At 40.8% G+C, this 27,329-nt stretch overlaps 3 protein-coding genes across 3 annotated transcripts in view; all 3 read left to right on the forward strand.

Moving 5' to 3' along the window:
• LOC105886128 (UDP-glucuronosyltransferase 1A1) overlaps positions 1 to 27,329 on the forward strand; it is a 119,213-nt gene that overhangs the window by 2,937 nt on the left and 88,947 nt on the right. The gene's annotated exons all lie outside the window — the stretch shown is intronic.
• LOC105886140 (UDP-glucuronosyltransferase 1A8-like) lies at positions 6,157 to 12,308 on the forward strand. Its single transcript, XM_020288113.2, has one exon. It carries the CDS (start codon positions 10,329 to 10,331, stop codon positions 11,259 to 11,261), a length of 933 nt encoding a protein of 310 aa, XP_020143702.1. The 5' UTR covers positions 6,157 to 10,328; the 3' UTR covers positions 11,262 to 12,308.
• LOC105886138 (UDP-glucuronosyltransferase 1A8-like) lies at positions 12,587 to 26,307 on the forward strand. The gene has a single exon (XM_076006065.1). It carries the CDS (start codon positions 19,588 to 19,590, stop codon positions 20,566 to 20,568), a length of 981 nt encoding a protein of 326 aa, XP_075862180.1. The 5' UTR covers positions 12,587 to 19,587; the 3' UTR covers positions 20,569 to 26,307.

Below are 27,329 nucleotides of genomic sequence, written 5' to 3' on the forward strand. Positions count from 1 at the left end.
TTATTTATCTTGTTTTATGTCCATCTATAAAATTTTGCACCTCATAAAAGCATTTTTTCTTTTTTATTCAATAGAATTTATGCTAGGCTTTTAGTATTTTCTAAACTTTTGTTCTGAGGGCAATTTTTCCATTTCTATTTTGAACAGACTATCAATGATTAAAATACAGCTTTGGTTTTTGTTATTTTATTAGGGAGGAACTAAGTATCTTTATCTAATGTTCTGGCTTCTTCCAAAGTTCAGTAGACTTTGTAACAGTCACATTCTCTCATCCTTGGCAGATGTTTGGTGAGTGACTTTGAGCCAATCACTGGAAGTGAAATAATGCTCTAGAAAGCGGGAAGACTATAGTTTCAGGCCTTTCCCAATTAGACATGACTTCCTTGGCAAGAGCAGGCAAGAAGATGCATGTGACAGGACCCTTAGGAGGCTGAGCCTGGCAAAGGGCTCCTCTCACCTTTACCTTCCATGAGCCACAGCAGGGAGCACCACCCAGGGTCTGATGCGCCCTGCCCTCTAGCCAAGGGTGGGGCCCTGCAATTTCCTGGGTCACCCAGAGGGCTTCAGAGATACAGAAAGCCACATATAATATCATAATTTTATATTACCTAGCATATAGCTGTGTCTATAAAATGTGAACCATAAGGAGCAACACATGGTTTCATATATGTTTGGCTATATATACCTATAAAAATCGATGTAATAAATGATTTTATACACATGTTAAGGGACATGTAAGTAAAAAAGCTCTTACACATGCAAACAGTCACATATGAATGCATATATTTATAATTATAATTATAAAGCATGCTGAAATCTGACAATGGAATTGAGATTTCAGAGAGGGCACTTTGACAGAGAGCCTTATACAGAACAGGTACAAAAGTCAATTTTGATGGAAAGACATTTGGATGCTGTACAACCCTCCTGCCTTGTTTCGGATGGGCAGGCCGTGTCTTGGAAGAGCGTGCCGTGCGTCCAGCAGGATCAGACTCTGAATCCTTGTGTGTGATGAGCAGAGAACATGCTTCACCATAGACTAACAGAGCCATTGTATCCCAGTCATAGTCTGTGTGTGTGTGTGTGTGTATGTTCATGGGTGTTTGAGTGTGTGCATGTCATATTCTGTGTGCGTGTGCCTGTGCATGTGTGTTTGAGTCTGCCCATGTGCATGTGTTTGCATGTGGTGTGGCAGGCCCTATGTGGTTACAAAATATCATCGAGGTGACCATGGGATTATATCCTGTGATGTAATTGGATATAATACTTTGACAAGGATGGCAGACCATCACTCCAAAGAACATTAAGATTGGTTTGATATTCCAGATTTTTCATTATTTGGTCAGTTCCAGCATAACTCATGACTGGGTCTAGCTTGGAAGAATTCAGGTTGAGTCCACATAATCCAGGGCAGTGTGGGAGACCTGGGGTGGTAACACAGCAATGACACACCTGTGCTTCCCTCACTTCTCTCACATGCTGGGTCCAATTTTAATTTACATTTAGCTGTTAGTGGGTGATTCCAATTCCTCCCATCAAGATTCTGTCTTTCAACGTTTTATTATCAAAGTTTTCAAACTTACATGAAGGAGAGAGTACAGTGTGAGGAGCATCCATTGATCCACCTTGGTTAAATAATTTTCAATGTTTTGCTGTATTGATTCATCCATCCCCTATTTCCTCTCTAAGAACATTTTTAGTTGTCATGTTTTAAAGTAAATTCTTGACATATCATTCTATCCATAAATACTTCACTAAGTACAAAAAATAAGGACAATTTGTTACATAGACCCAATATCCTTATCACACCTAACATAGTCAATAATTCTTCAATGTTATATAATTTCTAGTCTATAATTAAATTTCCTCCAGTTGTCTGGAAAAAAATGTCTTTTGCATTCAGATCAATGAAACAGAATTGAGAATCCAGAAATAAACCAATACATCCTTGGGCAATAGATTTTTTGACAAGGGTACTAAGACCACCCAAATGGGGAAGAAGAGTCTCCTCTACACATAGTGCAGGACAACTGCACATCCACATGCAAAAGGATGGAGGTGGACCCTTACCCCATCCCATGCACAAAATTTTACTTGAAATGGATCAAAGACCTACATAGAAAAGCTAAAACTGTAAAACTGTTAGAAGAAAATACTGGGGCAGATCTCCATGACCTTGAATGTGGCAATGGTTTCTTGGATATGACAGCAAAAAGCACAAGAAACAAAAGCAAAAAAGTAGATAAATTTGACTTCTTCAAAGTAAAAAATGTTTGTGCATCAAGGTACAGTCGGAAGAGAGTGAAAACAGAACCCACATGGGCTCACAAAGATGTACACATGCACACACCTGCTGGCTGTAGATGCTCCCTCCTTGAACCATCCTAGTTTCCACTTTGCTATGGAACTTCCTGACAGGTGAGCCCAGCTGAAGCCGCCATGTGCCTTAGCACCTTCCCCTTGTTGTCACAGGTGACGAGTGGTTCACTCTTGCACCCGCTGCCACTTCTCCCTCCTCCCACCCTGAGAACACGATGGCAAACACTACACACCACCTCTTTGGCCCACTCCAGATGGTTGGGGGGTGCTCTGTGGCCTGCCACCATCCAACCAGCCATCAACGTCCGCCATGATTGTGTCTTGCCTGGGTTCACTGGGCTTACTTTATGCATCTGTCCAGCTCTTCTCTCTCCAGCTCCAGGCTATTTTTCCTCCTCATTGCATTCCTTTTTCTAGCTCCTTCCCCACTCTTCTTTCCTTTGTGACACTTCCTCAGACTGAACCCTGCCCCAGAGAGGTGAAAAGGGAAAGAGCATCCCATTGCATGACTAATACTGGGAAGGTTTCGGCAATTATTTAACAAGATAGGAGCTTGTACCCAGAGATGTGGTTTCAAACATAGGAGGTGGTTCATGCACTCACATTACCTTGTGTAGGAGCCTGAGTCTAAATAGGTCACATGGGGAGAAAATATCCCACCTCTCAGAGCAGTTCAAATACAAGACTGCATGATGAAATAAGACAGTGCGTGCACCTTGGGTGGACTATCTCAATAGCCTACTTAGGCTCTAGGTCGGGTATCATCCCTGTCTAATCCAGCTTCCATACAGGAATGAATGAGGGAGTCAAGGAGAAAATAATTTTCACTTCAGCTAAAAGTCTGAGAAATTAAGAATAGGGATAGTGGTAGATGAAGCTGGAAAGGCAGGAACTAAAGTGAATGCGAGGCCAAGAAATTTGTATTTGCAATATTTGCAGGTATCTGTGGGTCAGGAAAATTCAGGAAGTGTTGATAGGGGAAGAACTGGAGGCAGAAGACCACCTAGGAGGCAAAAGGTCTACACTGGAAAATGACAGTGGGAATAGCCTGTGTTCAGTTCTCATCAGGCTTGACTCTGCTACGTTGCCTACTCAGTAGCCTCTCCTCCCTGGCTCCAGGATATTCTATCCTCTGCTTCTCCTATGCCTGTTGTGCTTCAACACCCCCCTTCCTAATAGCAAATATTCCTCAAACTTCTATTCCCTGACCAAGAATGACACCTGGAAGTTTAGCTCCACGAGGACATGGGCTTTGCCTTGTTCATAGCGATATCCCCAGCAACCTAAACAGTGTGTTTCTCATCACAGGATCTCAATATTTATGGAATGAATGAATGGCCTCTTAACACCACCACCCTTCCTTTCATCAGAATCAAAGTCTTGGAGCTATATTTGAAACTTTGTCTTTTGTCTATGAATCTAACTAGTGGCAACTCAAAGTGTTGCCTGCACAGTGTTCTTCCATTCCCATGGCTCCCTCTCCTCCTATCAGACCCTCCTTAAGTCTCACCTGGGTTAGGATGATAGCTATTTAAGTGGACTCCCATTTTGCCCATCTCATCCTGCGCGTCTCTCAGCTCAAAATTCTCTGCCAAAGAAGCTTCAATGATTCCTCAATGTCCGCTGCAGAAATGCTTCATTTTGATGTTTCAGTTCACTCATGTCCCAACACTCTTTTCATACTGTGTGTCTCAGTACTCACCTATTCTCCAGTCAAAGTGTCTCCAAGTGTGCCATATGCCTTCTTGCCTGCGATCCTATTCATGTTGACCTTCTGCAAAGGGGGGACATCTTCTCATGTCCTCCCTGCAATCCTAGTTAGCATAAAAGCCCATCTCAAATTCTAAGTCATCTGTAAATATTTTCCAGATCTCTCTAAACAAGATATGATCTTTTCTTTCTGTAAGCCTTCAGTATAATATGTACCTCTCCTGTAGTTTCTGTCTCTAGCAAAGTCGTATCTATTCTTTTTGTTAGTGTCTCCAAGCCAGAGGTTATACCCTATCTTCCCTGTAGCCCCTGTAGCAGTTAACAATAAAAATATTGCATTATGATTAATAATACTGATATATGGCTTTGTATAATAGTTTAGAGTGAAATTTAAAATCTTTTATTTCATTTGCTCCACAGGAAATTAGAGTCAAATCTGTAAAGAAGTTGACCCTACTCTGTATTGATGAAGGTTTCACCCAAATATTCCCACCATGTGAGGGGATGCACAAGAAAGATTAATAATGCTTTTTAAAGGTTGTGAGCATTTACTCTGCCAGGCAAATGCACAGGGTGTCTAAGTACTTTCTTATTTCATTCTTATAAGCATCCCACAAGTTGGGAACTGATACTATTCCCATTTTACACATGAGGATGTTGAGGTACTGAGAGATCATTTTTACAAGGTTACACAGCAAATAAGTCTTAAATAACATTTGAATTCTGGCGATCAGACTCTAGGTCTGCACACTTAACCACTGGCATGGGGTCACAGGTTGAGAACTGATCAAAGAATGCCCACCTGGCAGTCACCTGCTGCTAGAGACAATTAGCCTGAAGTACAGTTCCAGCTTTGCTGTTGACCACTTATCTCAATCAACAAGAAAGTAGATAAAGAAATATAGAGCCTCTATATTTCTGTTTAGCCTTTCTGCTAATTGATAATTTTGTCTTACGACTTCGAAGTTTATCATAGAAAAATTTTGTAACTGTTTGCTCATATAGATAAATTAAGGGATCTCTAGAAACTTCTGAGGAAACTTAAAACCTAAATGAATTATCTGTTATTATATAAATCTGTAACCACTGGCAGCTAATCTCTGCACCAATAAATACTGATGTGGAACTTTACTTGGGGCCTCACAGCTCATGGGAATGCTGGAGGACCCCTGACTTCCCCATCTTTTTAAACTATACTTCATCTCTTGTCTCAGTTTCTCTATTATTTCTCTATTTCTATTATTTCCATATCTCTTGCAATGATCCTGCCTGGGACCTGTTTTTGCTGGGAGTGTAGCTAACTCAGCACTCATGAACCAATTTCTGCTAGCTTGAGTCTTTTCTTCTACAGCTTCTTCACCACTCTCAGCCATCATGGAGTGGAAGAGAATTAGGGCTTTGCTCTGTATTGGGCTTTAACTTAAGAGAATATCGTGGCTGATCTGGTCTTTTATTTGAACCACTCAAACTGTGTCCATATCAGCAATAAGGCTGTTTCACTTACCCTTTGTGTGGTCACTGCAATAGTGCTTTTAATTTCCTACAAGAGCTTTTCATTGGTGTTCACAACTTAGCTAACTTTTTGGCACAAGAGGCTGGGCTTTCAGCCTATCTCAGCTTTGGGCATGCCCTCTTCATTAAAATGAATCGTGTCTAGTTTTGGGTTTTAATTAAGACATGTGCAACTCTTCCTTTGACTTGAACACTCATAGGCCATTGTAGGGCATTAGTTGGCCTAATATAAATATTGTTGTGTCTCATGAAATAGGGAGGCCTGAGGAGAGGGAGAGAGATGGGGCAATGGTTGGTTAGTGGAGCAGTCACAACACACGCAACATGTATCATTTAAGGTCGCTGTGTCATGTGCACAAGTTTTGTGGTGCCCCAAACAAGTACAATACTGATATCAAAGATCACTGATCAGATCACCATAACAGTTATTTATTTATTTATTTTTGAGCCAGAGTCTCACTCTGTTGCCCAGGCTAGAGTGAGTGCTGTGGCGTCAGCCTAGCTCACAGCAACCTCAATCTCCTGGACTCAAGTGATCCTCCTGCCTCAGCCTCCCAAGTAGCTGGGACTACAGGCATGCGCCACCATGCCCAGCTAATTTTTTCTATATATATATTAGTTGGCCAATTAATTTCTTTGTATTCTTAGTAGAGATGGGGTCTCGCTCTTGCTCAGGCTGGTTTTGAACTCCTGACCTGGAGCAATCTGCCTGCTTTGGCCTCCTAGAGTGCTAGGATTACAGGCGTGAGCCACCATGCCCGGCCACCGTAACAGTTATAACAAGAGTAAGTCTGAACTATTGTGAGAATTAGCAATGTGTGACACAGGGACAGGAAGTGAGCACATGCTGTCGGAAAAATGGTACCCATGAATTTGCTCAATGCAGGGTTGCCACAAACCTTCAATTTGTAAAAAGCAATTGAAGTGCAGTAAAGGAGCACAATAAGACAAGGTATGCCTGCATCATTATGGCACATCTATCACAAGTCACCTACTAATATTGGTTCATCGTGATGACCTAAAGTCTATATTTTATTCAGATTTCATTAGTTTTTACCTAATGTCCTTTTCCTTTTTCCAGATCCCATCTAGACATGACCTGACATTGAGTCATCATGTCTTCTTAGGCTCCTCTAGCCTGTGACAGTCTCTCAGCCTTTCCTTGTTTTTAGAAGCCTTGACAGTTTTGAGAAGTACTGGTCAGGTGTTCTGTAGCTTTTTCCTCATTTTCTATTTGTCTGGTGGTGTTACCATGGTTAGACTGAGGTTATAGGTTTTGGGAGGAAGACCACAGTGGTGATGTCTTTTTTTGCTTTCTTGCAAATGGATACCCACTAGCTGAAAAGATTATTCTTTTCTGCACAGAGTTACCACGGCATCAGTGTAAAAACTTGGCTGTTCACACGCCTGTGCGTCTAATTCTGGACTTTGTATTTTGCTCCATCGATCTACTTGTGAAGTATTTGATTACTATAGCTCTGTAATAAGTCTTGAATTGTGATGGTGTTAGCCCTCCAACATTCTTCATTGTTTTTCAAAGTTGTTTTTGCTATTAGGAGTCTTCTAAATTTCCATATGAATTTTAGAACCCTTTTGCCAGTTGTACAAAAAAATCCTGCTGCTTTGGATTTTTGTTGGGATTGTACTGAATTTAGAGTTCAAGTTGGGAGAATTGAGGTCTTCATTTTGAGTTTTTCAATTCAGGAACATGACATAGCTACGTATTTATATCTTTCACCAGTGTTTTTAGTTTTCAGTGTTTACTCTTTCACATCTTTTGTCAGATTTATCCCTAAGTATTTCATATTTTTGATGATTTAAGTGGTATTTTTTATTCTAATTTTCAGTTGTTTGTTGCTGGTATATAGAAATAAAAGTAAGTTTTAGGCATAATTTTGTATCTAGCAACTATGTTAAACTTGCTCATTTGTTCTGGACAATTTTGTAGATTCAGTTGGAAATTCTACATAGATGATAATGTTGTCTGTGAATGAGGTCCTTTTACCTTTTCTTTCCAATCTGTGTACTCTTTTCCTGTTTCTTGTTTGGCTCCCCTGGGTAGAACTTCCAGGACAATATTGAATTGAGGTGGTAAAAACAGCCATCCTTGGCATGTATCCAATTGGAGGGGAAAATTCAGCCATTCACCACAGAGTATAAAGTTAACCCTGGGTTTTTTAAAGATGAACATTATTAGATTGGGGAACTTCTTTTATTTTTCTAGGTTTTTAATAATTTTTTATCAGAAATGGCTTTTGTATTTTCTCAAATACTTTTACTGGGCCTATTGAAATGATTATATTCTTTAGGTTTATTTGTATGCTGCATTCTCTTGATTGATTTTATTTTTATTATTTTTTATTTTTAATTGTGGCAAAATACAGATAATATAAAACTTACCATCTGAGCCACTTTTACATGTGTAGCTCAGTATTGAGTGTGCTCAGATTGCTGTGCAGGCGTTACCACCATTCGTGGCCAGAACATTTTTTTCATCTTCCCCACCAAAACTTTGGATCCATGAAACAATAATTCACCATTCCTCCCTCACCCTAGCCACCAGCAACCATTTCACTCTCTGATTCTATGAATTTGACTATTTTAGATACCTTATATAAGTGGAATTACATAGTATGAGTCTTTTTGAGACTGGATTATTTCCCTTGGTAAATGTCCTCGATGCACACATATGTGTGTGTGTGTACAAAATCTCATTTTGCTTATGCATTGATTGGTGGATGGACACCTGGGTTGCTTTACCTCTTCACACCTCTGTTGTGAGTAATGCTGCTATGGACATGGCTGTATAACCTTGAATGTTGAACCAGACTTGGATTCCTGGGATAAACTCCACTTGATTATGGTATACTCTATGTTTATATATTTTTATATGTTTTTGAATTAGATTTGCTAAAATTTTGTTTAGAATTTTTGCATCTAGGGACATGAGGGTCTGTAGTTTTTCTTTCTTGTAAGGTTTCAGTATTGAAGGGTTTGTAGGGTTTGTGGCAGTGAGTGGCTGGCTTTTAGTAAGGCTTTTTGTAAGGTTTCCTATACATTGCAGAGATGCTTGTCTATGCTGGTCTCATAGAATGAATGTGGAAATTCCCTACGCTCCAATTTTATGGACTAGATAGGGAGGAATTGGCATTCTTTCTTCCTTCCATGATTGGTAGAATTCATCAGTGAAGTCATCTGGACCTGATGTTTTATTTGTGGGAAAGGTTGAATTATAAATTTGATTTCAACTTGAAAAGTATAGGTTATTTCTATTTTGATTATTTGTTCTTGGGTAAAGTCAGGTAGCTTGTGTGTTTTCAGGAATTTGTCCATTTCACTTAAGTTCTGGAACTTTTTGGCATAAATGTGTTCATGATATTCTATTATAATATACTATCTATAGAATGTGTGGTAATGTCACTTCTCTCATTCTTGTTATTGGTAATTGTTTTCTTCTCTCCCTCTTTTTTCTGATCAGCATGCCGAGAGCATTGTCAAGTTAATTGATCATCTCAAAGAAATAGCTTTGTGTTTTAATGATTTTCTCTGTTGTTTTTCTATTTTCTATTTCATTGATTTGTACTCTGAAGTAAGCCTCCAAGGAAGAAGATCCCTCAATGCCATTTTTAGTTTTCAATGACAATCATCTGAAGGTACTCCAGTAAGCAGATGTCTAGTAACAGAAAGAGCCCTTTTGTGTTCCTGACAAGGCTTATACTCCCAGAAGGGCTGCAGAAGCCCTCATTAAATGGTCCTCCAGGTGTTACCTGATGCACACCAATGGGCTCTCCCATGAAGGCATCTGGAAAACCTTCATAATGCAATTCAGTCCCGTGCCACAAATGTGCCTGTGTACTTTCTCTGCGCAAGACATAGCATGGGCACTCTGGAAAGAGACTGAAACAGGAAGAACATACATCCTGTGACCGCAAGGAATGCTCAGCACAGTGGGGGAGACCAGTACATCTTTCCTAAAGGAGGGTCTCATGAGGTGATGGGGCGAGCCCACAGCAGAGGTCTGTACCCCTGGCTGGAATGTGGAAGTGTGGAGGACAGAGGGAGGCGTCTCAGCAGAGTGCTGGGGCAGCACAGGGCAGTGACCACCCACTGCATGCAGCGTAGCTGAGGGAAGCAATTTGAAATACCTGCCAGTCACTTCCCATCACATGCCTCGATTGGTCCATGAGGAAGGAGTTGTCCAACTTATTTCAGCATTTCAGAGGCATCAGTGGTTTGGAAACAGAAACAGACAAGCAGTAATTCCTACACATTGCAGAGATGCTTGTCAACAATTTCTTGCCAGTTTAGGAGGTCAATGCTAAGGACCTCGCTGTGCTTCCTGGAAACATAGATGTTGATTTCTTTCTGGGTAGAGAGCCTTTGGTATTTTGAAGATAAAATTCCACATTTTGCTTTGGGACAAATTCTAAAAATACAAGCTTTATTCAAATTTACTTTTCTTTTTATCTTTCTGAGTTGTCCAAGTTCAAAAGTATTGCTTAATAAATCTGTTTCTAAACTCACATTGTTGTACCAGCGTGAACTGTCCCCAGGGCAAAGATCGCAGGCTACTTTTGCCTGGAAATTTGTAATTGGGAATCTCAGCAAATGCTAATCATTTATTATTGTGCTTATGAGTAAATCATTGGCCATGTGTGTGGCTTTTAGTAAACATGTGAGTACACGCCCTGTGTTGGGTGCAGCTTTGTGCCTGCACTTCTCCTGCCTGCTGCATTACACAAGCTGGGGATCCAGGCGGCTGGGTTGCTCCTGGCTGCGGTTCTGCCATGGCTCCTGCAGCGCTGCCCGGGCCCCTGGCCTTGTGTGTGTGTTTGCTGCTGACGTCCGGCCTGGCCAAGGCAGGCAAGCTGCTGGTGGTGCCCATGGACGGCAGCCACTGGTTTACCATGCGGTCCGTGGTGGAGAATCTCATCCACAAAGGGCACGAGCTGGTTGTGGTCATTCCGGACGTGAGTTGGCAACTGGGACAATCATTGAATTGTACAGTGAAGACTTATAAAACTTCTCACACCCTGGAGGATTTGAACCGTGCGTTTATGAGTTTTGCTGATGCTCAATGGAAAAATCAGGGTCAAACTTTATATTCTCTTTTAATGACTACAGCCAGAGGTTTCTTTGAAATTATTTTTTCGCACTGTAGGGATTTGTTTAATGACAAAAAATTAGTAGAATACTTAAAAGAGAGTTCTTTTGATGCTGTGTTTTTGGATCCTTTTGATATGTGTGGCTTAATCGTTGCCAAGTACTTTTCGCTCCCCTCTGTGGTCTTCAGCCGGGATGTATTTTGTCATTATCTTGAGGAAGGTGCCCAGTGCCCGGCTGCTCTTTCTTATGTTCCCAGAATTCTCTTAGGATTCTCGGATGCCATGACTTTTATGGAGAGAGTACGGAACCATATCTTCCACTTGGAGGAGCATTTATTTTGCCCCCATTTTTTTAAAACGGGGTTAGAAATTGCCTCTGAAATCCTCCAGACACCTGTCACGGCGTATGACCTCTTCAGCCACACATCAATCTGGCTGCTGCGAACCGACTTTGTTTTTGACTATCCCAGGCCTGTGATGCCCAACGTGATCTTCATTGGTGGGATCAACTGCAAGCAGGGAAAGCCACTGTCTGAGGTGAGCTGGCTCTCCCTTAGCACAATAGGCATAATCTGGCTTTTGATTTCCAAAAAAAGATTCCTTACTGGACTATGAATTGTCATTTACATTCATCAAATTTGGAATTTCTTTCTAGTTTAATGAATTATTTACTTGTGGATCAGCAAATTTTCAAATTATGCATATATATATAGTGTAATTATACACACACACAATTGATATAGTTGTACATCATTTCCAAGCTGCATTTTTAAAAATAGAAATGGGGTGTCACTATGTTGCCTAGCTGGCCTGGAACCTCGTGTCTGATCCTCCCAGTTCAGCCTCCCCACTGCCTGCGATTACAGGTTTATGCTATGATTCCCAGCTTCCAGGCTATATTTTTTAATATTGTTTATGTGAAAGTAATGAAAAACACAATAAGAAATGTAACTTCCCTTTTTTCCTAATCCTATACTATCCCCTATAGGAAAACTACTCTGAGAAGTTTTATATGCATCATTTTCAATTTTTGAAGTCATTTTCCATGTATCCATGTAGCCAATGTAAATTCTATGGTAGGTGTATGTTTCCCTTTTTATTTTATTTTATTTTATTTTATTTTATTTTTTATTTTTTTATTTTTTTGAGACAGAGTCTCGCTTTGTTGTCCAGGCTAGAGTGAGTGCCGTGGTGTCAGCCTAGCTCACAGCAACCTCAAACTCCTGGGCTCGAGCGATCCTTCTGCCTCAGCCTCCCGAGTAGCTGGGACTACAGGCATGACTCACCATGCCCGGCTAGTTTTTTATATATATATCAGTTGGCCAATTAATTTCTTTCTATTTATAGTAGAGACGGGGTCTCGCTCTTGCTCAGGCTGGTTTTGAACTCCTGACCTTGAGCAATCCGCCCACCTCGGCCTCCCAAGAGCTAGGATTACAGGCGTGAGCCACTGCGCCTGGCCTATTTTATTTTTTTTATTTCAGCATATTATGGGGGTACAGATTTTAAGGTTTCAATAAATGCCCTTCCCCCCCAAGTCTGAGTTTCCAGTATGACCATCCCTCAGATGGTACACATGTCACTCATTATGTATGTATATACCTGCCCCCTCTCCCCTTCCCCCTCCCCAATACCCTATTACTGTAGTACCTATGTGTCCACTTAGGTGCTACTCAGTTAATACCAGTTTGCTGGTGAGTATATGTGGTGCTTGTTTTTCCATTCTTGGGATACTTCACTTAGTAGTATGGGTTCCAGCTCTAACCAGGAAAATATAAGATGTGCTATGTCACCATTGTTTCTTAGAGCTGAATAGTACTCCATGGTATACATATACCACATTTTATTAATCCATTCTTGGATTGATGGGCACTTGGGCTGTTTCCACAGCCTTGCAATTATGAATTGTGCTGCTATAAACATTCGAGTGCAGGTGTCTTTTTTGTAGAGTGTCATTGGATCTTTTGGGTAGATGCCCAGCAATGGGATTGCTGGATCAAATGGTAGATTCACTTGTATTGCTTTAAGGTATCTCCATATTGCTTTCCACAGAGGTTGAACTAGTTTGCAGTCCCACCAGCAGTGTAGGAGTGTTCTTCTCTCTCCACATCCACATCAGCATTTGTTATTTGGAGACTTTTTGATAAAGGCCATTCTCACTGGAGTTAAGTGATATCTCATTGTAGTTTTGATTTGCATTTCCCTGATGATTAGAGATCATGAGCATTTTTTCATATGTTTGTTGGCCATTCTTCTACCAGACACTATCCCCAGGTGGCGGGACCATTGTGCATTCCCTCCAGCAGTATGTTAGAGGCCCAGTTCTTTTCCCTGCTCCTGGACACTGGGCTTGGTCAGTGTTTTCACTGTAACCGCTCTACTGGGTGTGCAATTACATCACACTTTTGATTTCTGTAGTCAAAATGACGCTGAGCATCTTTACATGTGTCTGTTTACCATCTGCATATCTGCTTTGGTAAGTATCTGTGGAAATGTTCACCCATTTCAAAAACATTTGAATTTTTTTGTTTTGTCATTGTTGAGTTTTAAAAGCTCTTTATACATTCTCCTTATAAGTTCTTTATCCGATATATCCTCTGCAAATGTTTTCTCCCAGGTTGCAGACTGTCTCTCTTTTTTAAAATAAACTTTGTATTTTGGAATAATTTTATATTTATAGCAATGTTGCAAAATATGTTACAGAGAATTTCCATGTGCCCATTCCCTATTTTTTTTCCTTGTCAGTAAATCCTATTTTCTATGGCACATTTATCACAACTCTGAACCAATGTTAATACGTTATGATGAACTAATGTTCATAGTTTATTCTGAGTTCATTGGTTTTTTTCCTAATGTTTTTTCCTTCCTGGGATCCCATCTAGGACACAATATGAAATTAGTCTTCATGTTCTCAGGCTCCCTTAGCCTGTGATAGTCTCCCAGACTTTCCTTGCTACTGGCGACATTGGTGGTTTTGAGCGGTAGTGGGTCAGGTATTAGGTAGAATGTTTCTCAGTTTGGGTTTCTCTGATTTTTTTTTACCATGGTTAAATCGGGGTTACAGACGCCAGAGGTAATGTCTGTTCTTGCATCTTGCTATGGCTATGCAATTGTTGAAAAGATTGTTCTTTTCTCTACTGAATTGGCTTTGCAACTTTGTAAAAACCTGGTGCCCATATGTCTGTGCATCTATTTCTGTATTCCCTATTCTGTTCCATTGCTATATTCATGAAATATTAGATCACCACTCTGGCTTTGTAGTAAGTCTTGAAATGAGGTACTACTAGCTGTTTAATATTTTTCTTCTTTTCAGAGTTGTTTTGGCTAGTGTAGGTCTTTCACATTTTCATGGGAGTTTTAGCATCAGTTTGCCAATTTCTACCAAAAAGCCTGCTGGCATATTAGTTGGGATTTGTTGAATTTATTGACCAAGTTAAGAGAGTAGGCTTCCTCAGAATCTTCTTGCTTCCCATTTATGAATATGGTATATCTCTGTATTTATTTAGAACTTCTTTAGTATCTCTCATCAATAGTTTTGTACTTTTCAGTGTATAGTCTTTCACATCTTTGGTCAGATTTGCCCCTAACATTTCATATTTCTGATGCTATTTAAATGCTCTTTAGATTCAAGTTTCCAAGTGTTCATTGCAATTACAATTGACCCTTGAACAGTGGGAAGGTTAGGAACACCAGCCCTGCCATGCAGTTGAATTCCACATGTAGCTTTTCATTCCCCAAATAATTAACATCTGCTGTTTACCAGAAGGCTTACCAAGAAGAGAAACACTCAATGAATACACATTTCTTTGTGTGGTGTATACTGTATTCTCACCATTGGGTTTTGGCACTGCTGCTTCTCCATCTTTGTCCTCAGCACCTGGCCCTGGTCCAGAGCACTTATCTCCAGCAAGTTCATCTTCTGTTAACTAACTGCTCAGTGTGCTGGGCACAAGCTCCTGAACTCCTCCAAGACCCATATGTTGAAACACTTTATGCCCCCTTTATCTGTTTTCTTTGGCCACATCCACAGTCTTCTTCGTTATTTACTTGCACAACAGCTAGACACAGTTTTCTACAGCAGAAGATGACTGCTTTAGGCTTGATGGGTTTCACAGCTTCTTGTATCACAACAATGGCATCTTCAGTGGTGAAATCCTTCTGTGTTTTCCTGATGTTCTCTCTGTGGGGACCCTCTTCCATAGCGTCGCCAATCCTGTCCATACAGTGCTTTGTGCAATGAGCCCAAAGATCCTCATGGGCCCCGATCTAGAGGCTGAATTAGAGGCATTGTGCTTGTGGCAAGTAGAGCACTTTGACCCCTTCCGTGCTGAACTCATGGGGTTGTGGGTGGCCAGCGGCATTGTCCAATATCAAGAGAACTTTGACAAGCAGTCCCTTACTGGCAAGGTAGTTTCTGACTTCACAGACAAAGCATTGATGGAACCCATCCAGAAAAAGTGTTCTTGTTGTCTAGGCCTTCTTGTCATGCAACCTAGAGACTTATCTTTTCCTTGGGGGTTAGCAGCTTTGCAGATAAGGGCAGCCATGATCATAAACCCAGAGGCATTTGCACAAACAGTGGAGTTAGGCTCTTCCTTTCTGCCTTAAACTCTGGTGCTCGCTTGTCTTCCTTAATAGTAAATGTTCTTTGTGGATTTCTTGTCCCCAGAATAGGGCACTTTCATCTGCATTAAAAATTTATTCCAGCAGATATATTTTCTCCTCAATGATTTTCTTAATGGCATCGGGAAACTGGTCTGCTGCCTCTTGTCCAGCAAAAGCGGCTTCTCCTGTCATCTTGACATTTTAAAAGTTCAATCTCTTTCTAAAATTATGAAATCACCTTTGTTGGCATTAAATTCTCCAGCTTTAGATCCTTCACCTTTCTTTTTCTTTGAGTTGTCCTGCGATGGCTTTGCTTTCTCTGGCATCATATAGAGTCTATAGGTATTTCTTTCTTATAGCAATCCTACATCCACATAAAGTCTGCATTTTCCATACAAAATAAAAAGATATTTCACAAGTGCAAGGTCTGGGTTTTTGCTGGTATAGCTGCAGTGATGGCTGCTCAGATATTGTTTTTGTTTTTGGCAGTGGTCCTTTTGCTGGAATCAGTTAGTTGGAAATGGTGGGCAAGCACAGCCGCAGACCTCAATTTATGGTACTCATCAAGCAATTCAACTTTTTCTTGTAATGCCATGACTTTGCTGCCTAGAAGAACTTCCAGCATCAGAGGTGGCACTTTTCAGGTCCCATGGTGTTAGGCAAGGTTTATAATATTCCTGATATTCCACCAAGCAGTGGAAAAATACTAGAGAACCATGAGAGATCACTATTTAGTGTGATATGCAATTTACTATAGAAATGAAGTTGCTCCTGTGGGGAAGATTAGCATCACAGGGCATTTCAAGCAGATACTGGCAACACTTTAGCTCCTGAAGTGGCAACAGGAGGTGGCTGTGAAATTATCACAGTGCATACTACCGTTAATTGTGTGTCTTAAGGTTCATACAGCATCTTCACATTTATTTACATTTCTGTTCACGGAGAATGGCACCTTGGGCAGTCTGTGTTTGTGGGTATAAATTTGATAATGTTTACCTTTCTATAATAGATTTGTATATATTTTAGGATAGTAAATGATAAAAAAGAGTGGTATCCACATGTATTTTATGCATTCATGACTTACCCGACTTAAAAAACATTTTATTATGCTATTTCTAGACTACATAGTTTATCTACAAGATTTTTCAAATTGTTGCAAATCTCCACAAAATGGTTTATATATTTATTTTGAAAAATCTGCCCATAAATGGACCCCTGCCATTCAAGCCTGTGTTGTATACAAATAGCATTAATTTTTATGTATTGTATCATGCAACCATGCTAAACTTACTTGTTTATTCTGGGAGATTTTTGTACAGTTCCTTAGAATTTCTAAATAGATGGTCATCTTGTCTGTCAATGAGTTCCTTTTACTTTTTCTTTCCAAACTGACACTTTTTATTTCTTTTTCTTGCTTTACTGCACTGCAGAGAATCTCAAGAACAATTTTCAATAGAAGTAGTAAAAGCTCCCACCCTAGACATGCGTCTGACTTGAGCTCTGGAACATTCATTCAGTCATTCGTATTAAGTATGACATTAGCTGAGGGTTTTTCAGAGATGCCCTTTGTTAGGTGGAGAAACATCTCATTTATCGATTGTGCCAAGACTTTTTATCAGGAATGGATTTTGAATTTTGCCAAATACTTTTTCTATGCTTATTGAGATGATTATATCATTTTACTTTTTCAGTGGATTTATGTGGTGTGTTGTCTTGACTGATTTTGTGTTTTTAATTATTTATCAACATTTTGAATGTTGGAAAAATACTCATAACGTAACGTTTATCATCTCAACCACTAGAAGTGTAGAGTTCGAATATATTCACATTATAAATAATATCATTCATTACCAAAACTCTTTTACCTTCCCAAACTGAACCTTGCATGTCTTAAACAATAATTCCCCATTATCCCCTCTTCCAGTACTTGGCAACCAGCATCAACTTTGTGATCGTATGAGTTTGTCTATTTTAGGTGCCTCATGAAAATGGAATCACACAGTTTTTGTCTTTTGGTGACTGGCTTATTTGACTTAGCAAAATGTCTTCTAGGTTTATCACTGTTGTTGCATGTGTGAGAATTTTCTTCCTTCTTAAGGCTGAATAATATTCAATTGTATATATCTGCCACCTGTTGCCTATTCGTTCATCAACACATAGACACCTGGGTTGCTTCCACCTCTTGGCTATTATGAATGATGCCACTATGAACTTGGCCTGACAACATTGATTGATTTTTAACATGGAACCCGCCTTTCACTCTTGAGATAAATGCCAGTTGATTATAGTGTTTTATATTTTTATATATTATATATTTTTACATATTATAGAATTAGATTTGCTAAAATTTTGTTTGGAAGTTTTGAATCTATGGCGATGTAGTTTTTCTTTCTTTGAATGTCTTTATGTGACTTCAGAACGGTGGGAGTGCTGGTGTCATGGAATGAATTAGGCAATTCCTCTGCTCCTGTTATATGGAGTAGACAGTGAGGAACTGGGATTATTTCTTCCCTCCATGTTTGGTAGAATTTATCAGTGAAATCATCTGGACTGGACAAGTTATTGGAAAATTTGAATTAGAAATTCAATTTCCATGCAAAAGATTTAGGTTATCTCTCTGTGGGTTATTTACCAATATTTGTTCTTGTGTAAATTCTGGTAGCTTCTGTATCTTAAAGGAATTTATCCATATCATTTAATTTGTAGAATTTATTGTCATAAATGTTCATGATATTCACTTACTATCATTTTGACATCTGTAGACTCTGTGGTGATACCGCCTCTCTCATCCTCCTCTTTGGTAGTTTATTTTTTCTCTGCTCAGTCTGGCTAGAGCTTTAGCAAGTTAATTGAGCTCAAAGAACCAGCTTTGATTTCACTGCTTTTCTCTGTTGTCTTTCTGTTTTCCAGTTCTCTGATTTCTCTTCTTATTTATGCCCGTATGGAAGGTAGATGACTTACTTCCATTTTCACGCGAAAGTGCTGCAGATAACAAGGTAAACGGTGACTAAGCAAAGGTTTACTGACAATTAGAGTGTCCTGCAAGGAACCATCTTTTGTTCCTGACAAGGATTATACTCCCAGCGCTGCCGGCTGGCTGAGGAAACTGTGGCCTTATGATTTCGAGATCTTTCTCTTCTTTAGCAACAAAGGACACAAGAAAAGCTTCATCTTTCTCTGCTGCACCCCATTTAATAAAAGGATTTGTTGTGTAAAATTTGGATTCAGTCAAAAAGTGGCACTTACGGACCTAGAAGCCCACATGTGGCCCTAAGACCACGGGTTCCCCACCCTCTCTTACCTGACACACGCGGGTTTGCGCACCCAGGAAGGTACCCAGGAAACCTGCACGGTGCAATTCGTCCAGTGCAACAAACACTCCTGTGTCCTGTCTCTGTGCAAGGCACAGCGTGGGTACTGTGGAGGGAGAAGGAAACATGAACAGCATATCCCCTGACCTCAAGGAGTGCTCAGCAGAGTGGGGAGACCAGTCCGTGCTGAAGGAGGGCAGCACGAGGTGATGGGGTGAGCCCACAGCAGAGGTCCACACCTCTGGCTGGAATGGGGACGTATGGAGGACAGAGAGGAATCCCAGCAGAGTGCTCAGGCAGCACTGGGCAGGTGACCGCCCACTGCATGCAGCGAATCTGAGGGAAGCAGTTGAAATAGAGCCAGTCACTCTCCATCAGATCCCAGGATCCGGCGGGTAGGAGGGGTTGTGCACCTTGTTCAGCATTTCAGAGGCCTCAGGGGGTTGGAAATGGAGGAAGAGAAGCAGCGATGCCCATGCATGGCACAGACACTCGGGAACAACAGCTTCCTGCCAGTTAGGAGTCACTGCTCAGGGCCTTGCTGTCTGTCCTTGGAGCAGGAGATGCCAATTTCTTTCTAGGCAGAGAGTGTTCTTGTAGCCTAAGGATAAAATCCAAATTTTGGAGGGGACAAATTTCTTAAACACAAGGTTTAGTTTTGTATTTATTTTCTCTCCTGTTTTATTTTATTTATTTATTTTCTACCCTTTTTATCTTTCTGATTTGTCAAAGTCCAAAGCATTGCTGAATAATTTTGTTTGAAATGTCACATTGCGGTACTGGACACAGTCTATTTCTAAGGCAAAGGTAATAAGCTAGTCTTATCTGGAGAACGTACAAGTGTGTATCTCAGCAGATATTATGGTCCTTATGAGTCAATGATTTGCCATGTGTGTGGCTTTTTAATCAACATGTGAGTACACGCCCTGTGTTGGGTGCAGCTTTGTGCCTGCACTTCTCCTGCCTGCTGCATTACACGAGCTGGGGATCCAGGCGGCTGGGTTGCTCCGGGCTGCGGTTCTGCCATGGCTCCTGCGGCGCTGCCCGGGCCCCTGGCCCTGTGTGTGTGTCTGCTGCTGACGTCCGGCCTGGCCGAGGCAGGCAAGCTGCTGGTGGTGCCCATGGACGGCAGCCACTGGTTTTCCATGCGGTCCGTGGTGGAGAGACTCATCCACAAAGGGCACGAGCTGGTTGTGGTCATTCCAGACGTGAGTTGGCAACTGGGACAATCACTGAATTGTACAGTGAAGACTTATAAAACTTCTCACACCCTGGAGGATTTGAACCGTGAGTTTGTGAGCTTTGCCGACGCTCAATGGAAAAAGCGCGGACAAACTCTACATTCTTTAATGAATCCAGCGAGAGGTTTTTTCGAAATTCTTTTTTCACATTGTAGGGATTTGTTTAATGACAAAAAATTGGTAGAATACTTAAAAGAGAGTTCTTTTGATGCTGTGTTTCTAGATCCTTTTGATCTGTGTGGCTTAATCGTTGCCAAGTACTTTTCGCTCCCCTCTGTGGTCTTCAGCCGGGCAGTATTTTGCGGCACTCTTGAGGAAGGTGCCCAGTGCCCGGCTCTTCCTTCTTATGTTCCCAGAATGATCTTAGGGTTCTCAGATGCCATGACTTTCAAGGAGAGAGTACGGAACTATATCTTCCACTTGGAGGAACATTTAGTTTGCCCCCATTTTTTTAAAACGGGGTTAGAAGTTGCCTCTGAAATCCTCCAGACACCTGTCACGGCGTATGACCTCTTCAGCGACACATCAATCTGGCTGCTGCGAACCGACTTTGTTTTTGACTATCCCAGGCCTGTGATGCCCAACATGATCTTTGTCGGTGGCATCAACTGCAAGCAGGGAAATCCACTGTCTGAGGTGAGTTGTCTCTTCCTTAGCAAAATAGGCATAATCTGTCTTCGGACATTAAAAAAAGAAAAAAGGATTCCTGCCTTAGCTGTGATTTCTCATTTGCACTTCTTGGATTTGGAATTGTTTTTATTTTAATGAATTATTTTGTGCTGGTTCACTTAATTGGGGGTTAGCAAATATTATAAATCTGTTCTGTTGATATGTATAGGTTGCAATTGATATAGTTGTACATAATTTTTAGGCTGTATTGTTTGTTAATAGAAATACAGTCTTTCTGTGTTGCGCAGGCTGGCCTCAAATTCCTGGGCTCAAAGGATCCTCCGGAGGGGCAGGGTGTGGTGGCTCACACTTGTAATCCTAGCACTGTGGGAGGCCGAGGCAGGCTTATCGTTTGGGCTCAGGAGTTCGAGACCAGCCTGAGCAAGTGCAAGACCCCATCTCTACCAAAAAAAAAAAAAAAAAAAAAAAAAGAAAAAGAAAGAAATTAGCTGGACAACTAAAAAATATATATATAAAAAATTAGCCGTGAATGGTGGTGCATGCCTGTAGTCCCAGCTACTTGGGAGGCCGAGGCAATAGGATTGCTTGAGCCCAGGAGTTTGAGGTTGTTGTGAGCTAGACTGATGCCATGGCACTCTAGCCCAGCCAACAGAGTAAGACTCTGTCTCAAACAAAACAAAACAAAACAAAACAAAACAAAACAAAACAAAACAAAACAAAACGATCCTCTTGCTTCAACCTTCTGGCAGCTAGTCTTATGCCACCATGCCCACTAGAAGGCTGGATTTTTTTTTTTCTTTTTTTGTTTTGATACAGGGTCTCATTCTTTTTACCAGGCTAGAGTGCAGTGGCATCACCATAGGTCACTACAACATCACCCCTGAGCTTAAGCAATCCTACTGCCTGAGCTTCCCAAGTCGATAGGACTACAGGCCCATGTCACCAAGCCCAGCTAATCTTTTAAAAATATTTTGTAGAGACAGGTCTGGCTCTGTGGCTCAGGCTGGTCTCAAACTCCTGGGCTCAAGTCGTCCTCCTGCCTTGGCCTCTAAAGTGCTAGGACTACTGGCGTGGGCCACTGCCCAGCTCAGGCTGCATTTTGTAAATGTTTTTGGAAAAGTAATAAAGGACACAGTAAGAGAAGAAACTTCCCTTTTTTGCTACTCCCTACAGAAAAATGCTCTTAGGACTTTTGTATGCATTATTTTCAATTTTTGAAATCATGTTTGATAACTCCATATGGCCAATGTGAATTGTCTCATCTATATTATTAAAATATAACCTATTACTAATGTCAGGCTGCACATGTTCTTCTTTACTTTGCACTTTTCACTTGCTGATAATTCATAGAATCATGTGTAGCTGCTTCAGTTTTCACTTGTTATTTTCATAGATATATTGGCCATTTGCATTTCGTCTTTTGTGAAATACATCTTGACATTCTGTGTTAATTTTTATATAGCTATTTGTCTTTTTTGAACTCATTGTTATAAGGCTCTTGAGTGTTAGGGATGTTTATCCATCACTTTTTATATGTGCTGCAAGTATTTTTTCCTTGGCTTTTCTTCATCTTTTTGTCATGTGGGGTTTTCCTGGTTAAGTAGTCACATTGGTAACTTTTTTTTTAATGCTTTCTGGATTTCAACTTGTTTAGGTCTTTCCAAGCCCAAAATATACAAATGTTTTCTCCATATTATGTTTTAATGTTTTCAATTCCTCTAATGGTGATAGTATTATTTGTTTTTACAATGAGCACTTCAATCTATGCAAAGTGAAGATCTTTTTTTCCTCAATGGATAGACCATTGTACCGATGCCATTTAATCAAAAATTCATTCTTTAGCCATTGAATTGACATCTTTATCATACTTTAAATTTCTATCAATATATTTATTTGCATATGCTTCTGAGCTCTCTGTTTTGTCCACTGATTTGTCTATTTATGCGCCACCACCATATTTTCATTATATTACTTTTGTAGTAAGTTTTCACATCTGGCAGGCAAGCCCCATACTAAATATTATTTTTCCAAATTTTCTTGGTGATCCTCAATTTATTCTCCTTCATAAATTTAAAATGCTTTTGTCTAGTTTCAAAAACTAAAAAGAAACCTTTAGGACTATATTTTTATTACATTAAATATTTATATTAATTGAGAAAGAATGGCAACTTTTTGTTATTAAGTTTTCCTTTGCAGAAATCTATATTCCTTTTTATTTATCCAGATCTTGTTTTATGTCCATCGATAAAATTTTGCACCTCATATAAGCATTTTTTCTTTTTTATTTAATAGAATTTATGCTAGGCCTTTATTATTTTCTAAACTTTTGTTCTCAGGGCAATTTTTCCATTTCTATTTTAAACCAACTATGGGTGATTGAAATACAGCTTTGGTTTTTGTTACTTTATTGTGGAGGGACTAAGTATCTTTATATATTGTTCTGGCTTCTTCCAAAGTTCAGTAGACTTTGTAACAGAGTCACATTCTCTCATCATTGGCAGATGTTTGGTGAGTTGACTTTGAGCCAATCACTGGAAGTGAAATAATGCTCTAGAAAGTGGGAAAACTATAGTTTCAGGCCTTTCCCAATTAGACATGACTTCCTTGGCAAGAGCAGGCAAGAAGATGCATGTGACAGGACCCTTAGGAGGCTGAGCCTGGCAAAGGGCTCCTCTCACCTTTACCTTCCATGAGCCACAGCAGGGAGCACCACCCAGGGTCTGATGCGCCCTGCCCTCTAGCCAAGGGTGGGGCCCTGCGATTTCCTGGGTCACCCAGAGGGCTTCAGAGATACAGAAAGCCACATATAATATAATTTTATATTACCTATCATATAGCTGTGTCTATAAAATGTGAAATGTAAAAAGTAATACATGGTTTCGTATACGTTTGGCTATAAATACCTATAAAAATCTACGTAATAAATGATTTTATATACTTATTAAGGGACATATAAGTATAAAATCTCTTATACTTGTGGATGGTTATATGAATGCATATATCTATAATTATAATTATAAAGCAAGCTGAATTCTGACAGAAGACTTGAGATTTCAAAGAGGGCTCTTTGGTAAAGAGCCTTGAATACAGCACAGCTGCAAAAGTCAATTTTGATGGAAAGACGTACGGATGCTGTACACCCTCCTGCCTTGTTTTGGATGGGCAGGCCGGGTCTGGGAAGAGCGTGCCGTGCGTCGCGCCTGCTGGAGAGCAGGAGTCAGAGTCTGAATCCATGTGTGTGATGAGGAGGGAACATGCTTGACTACAGAGTAACAGAGTCACTGTGACCCAGTCATAGTCTCTGCGTGTGTTTGTGTGTGTGTGCGTGTGTGTGCGTGGGTGTTTGAGTGTGCCCATGTGCATGTGTTTGCCTGTGGTGTGGCAGGCCCTACGTGGTAACAAAATATCATCGAGGTGACCAGGCGATTATATCCAGTGAGGTAATTGGATATAATACTTTGAGTAGGATGGCAGATGATCACTCTAAACTATATTAAGATAGGTTTCATGTTCCAGTCTTTTTAATTATTTGGTCAGTTCCAGCAGAACACATGATTGGGTCTAGCTGGAAAGAATTCAGGTTCAATCCGCATATCCAGGACAGTTGTAGACATCTGGGTTGGGAGATGGGGTGGGATGTGGCAACATAGCAATAACACACCTGTGCTTCCCTCACTTCTCTCAGATGCTGGTTCCAATTTTAATTCAAATTTAGCTGTTAGTGGGTGCATCCTATTCTTCCCATCAAGATTCTGTCTTTCAACTTTTTATTATCAAACTTTCCATACTTCTACAAAGGAGAGAATACATGTGATGAACACTCATTGATCCCCCCTTAGGTTAAATAATCTTCAATATTTTGCTGTATTGATTTATCCATTCTGTATTTTCTTTCCTTTTTTTTTATTTTTTAATTTTTTTTTATTTTGGCATATTATGGGGGTACAGATTTTAAGGTTTCAATAAATGCCCATTTCCCCCCCACCCCCCAAAATTTCTTTCCTTTTTAAGAACATTTTTGGCTGTCATGTTTTAAAGTAAATTCTCGATAGGCCATTCCATCCCTAAATACCTCACTAAATATAAAAAATAAGGACAATTTGTTACATAGTCACAATATCCACATCACACCTAAAACAATCTAAAATTCTTCAATATCTAAAAATTCTTCAATATCATGTAATTTTCAGTCCACAATTCAATTTCCTTCAGTTGTCTGGAAAAAAATGTGTTTTGTGTTCAGATCAATGAAATACAATTGAAAATCCAGAAATAAACCAATACATCCTTGGGCAATAGATTTTTTGACGAGGGTACCAAGACCACGCAAATGGGGAAGAACAGTCTCCTCCACACATAGTGCAGGACAACTGCACGTCCACAGCAAAAGGATGAAGGTGGACCCTTACCCCATGCCATGCACAAACGTTAGCTTGAAATGGATCAAAGACCTACATAGAAAAGCTAAAACTGGGAAACTCTTGGAAGAAAATACTGGGACAGTACTCCATGACCTTGTATGTGGCAATAATTTTTTGGCTATGACAGCAAAAAGCACCAGAAAAAAAAATCGATACATTTGACTTCTTCAAAGTGAAAAACGTTTGTGCATCAAAGGACACTGGGAAGAGAGTGAAAAGAGAACCCATGTGGGCTCACAAAGATGTACACGTGCACACACCTGCTTGCTGTAGAGGCCCCTCCCAGAAGGATAATAGTTTCCGCTTTGCTGTGGAACTTCCTGACAGGTGAGCCCAGCTGGAGCTGCCATGTGCCTGAGCAGCTTCCCCCTCTGCAGCTGCCTGAGCTCCCTGGCGTCACAGGTTGAGTGGATCACTGCTGCTCCCCTTTGCCACTTCTCCCTGCTCTCCCTACCCTGAGAACACGATGGCAAACACCACACACCACCTCTTTGGCCCACTCCAGATGTTCGGGGGGTGCTCTGTGGCCTGCCACCCCCAACCAGGCACCAAGGATCCCATGATCCTGTCCTGCCTTGGTTCACTAGCCTTAAGTTTTGCATCTGTCCAGCTCTCCTCTCTCCAACTTCCAGGCTATTTTTCCTCCTCTCTCCATTCCTTTTTCTAGCTCCTTCCCCACTCTTGTCTTTCCTCTGTGTCACTTCCTCAGCATGAATCCTGCTCCAGAGAGGGGAAAGGGGAAAGGGCGTCCCATTGCGTGACTGATACTGGGAAGGTTTTGGTAATTATTTAACAAAATAGGAACTTGTACCTGGAGTAGTGGTTCAATGCACTCAGATTACCTTGCGTAAGAACATGAGATTCTAAATAGGTGAAATGGGGAGAAAATATCCCACCACTCAGAGCAGTTGAAATACACGGCTGCAGGATGAAATATGAGCGTGGGTGCAGATGTCTGGCATGTGACTGTGAGTGAGCAATAGCCATGATTGGGTGGATGACATGCATTTTCTACCATAATCATTTCCAATTTCCACAATGTTAGCAATATTAACCATACTTTCAGGCTCTCTTCAAAATGACATGACCAGGCCGGGCGCGGTGGCTCACGCCTGTAATCCTAGCTCTCTGGGAGGCCGAGCCGGGCGGATTGCTCAAGGTCAGGAGTTCAAAACCAGCCTGAGCAAGAGCGAGACCCCGTCTCTACTATAAATAGAAAGAAATTAATTGGCCAACTGATATATATATATATAAAATTAGCCGGGCATGGTGGCGCATGCCTGTAGTCCCAGCTACTCGGGAGGCTGAGGCAGAAGGATCTCTTGAGCCCAGGAGTTTGAGGTTGCTGTGAGCTAGGCTGACGCCATAGCACTCACTCTAGCCTGGACAACAAAGCGAGACTCTGTCTCAAAAAAAAAAAAAAAAAAAAACAAAAACAAAAACAAAAACAAAATGACATGACCAGATGCCAACATTCTCTTCTTGAATCAAGCCTCCCACAAATTATTTCATCTTCAGATGGGTGGACTGTCCCCTTAGGGAGACTTCACACATTAAATTTAAAGGAAGCCAACAGATACTGGCTGCTTACCACTGTGGCAGGAGCTGCCCTTACACAGATGCCAGCATGCTCTGTGGGCCTACTTTCCAGATGGTGAAACTGAGGCACAGAGAGGTAGAATGACTCACCCAAGGTCATGGCTCTAGGAAGGGAGAGGCTAGGATTCAAACCCAGATATTCTTTTTAAAGTATTGACATGTAATTCACATACTATAAAACAATAAATTGAATAATAAAATGTACAGTTCAGCGGTTTTCAGTATATTCAGAGAAACGAGCAACCATCACCACTGTCTAATTCCAGATCATTTTCCTCACCCCAGACAGAAGCCCCATGCCCACTGCCAGTCACTCCCCTTTTGTCCCCATTCTCCTAGCCCTGGGCACAAATTTACTTCTGTCTCTATGGATGTGCTTATTCTGGGCATTCGATAGAAATGGAATCAACAATACGTGGTCCTTTATGACTGGCTTTTTTCACTTAGTGTCATGGTTCGTTTGTAGCATGAATCAGTATTTCATTCCTTTTCATGCCTGACTTGTATTCCATTGTACGGATACACCACATTCGTTTATCCACTCGTTAGTTAATGGACATTTGGTTGTTCCCAAGTTTCAGCCATGAAAAATCATGCTGCTATGAACCTTTTTGCACAATGAACCCTGGCACTTTTAGAGCCTGTGTGCCCAATACCTTCTATCCTTGACTGCCTCCCTGTGCAGACAGGAAACTTCTTGGGAAATGTTCCACCTGTGTCCTTTAGGTAATGTCATACTCAGTGCAATGTGCCCAGGGGACTTCGACTTGCATCACATGGTCTCTCAGCCTGTATGTAGCAGACATGAGTTGGTTTTGGTGGCTTTGGCTACAGAGTACCATGTGCTGGCTGTTTCCTATTATTTGATATTAAAGA

Source organism: Microcebus murinus, chromosome 8, assembly GCF_040939455.1.
Source record: "Microcebus murinus isolate Inina chromosome 8, M.murinus_Inina_mat1.0, whole genome shotgun sequence".
Taxonomy (NCBI): domain Eukaryota; kingdom Metazoa; phylum Chordata; class Mammalia; order Primates; family Cheirogaleidae; genus Microcebus; species Microcebus murinus.

What these genes read in the sequence shown, in the direction of transcription:
- LOC105886140 (XM_020288113.2), top strand. Translation starts at nt 10,329, where the DNA reads ATGGCTCCTGCAGCGCTGCCCGGGCCCCTGGCCTTGTGTGTGTGTTTG.
- LOC105886138 (XM_076006065.1), top strand. Translation starts at nt 19,588, where the DNA reads ATGGCTCCTGCGGCGCTGCCCGGGCCCCTGGCCCTGTGTGTGTGTCTG.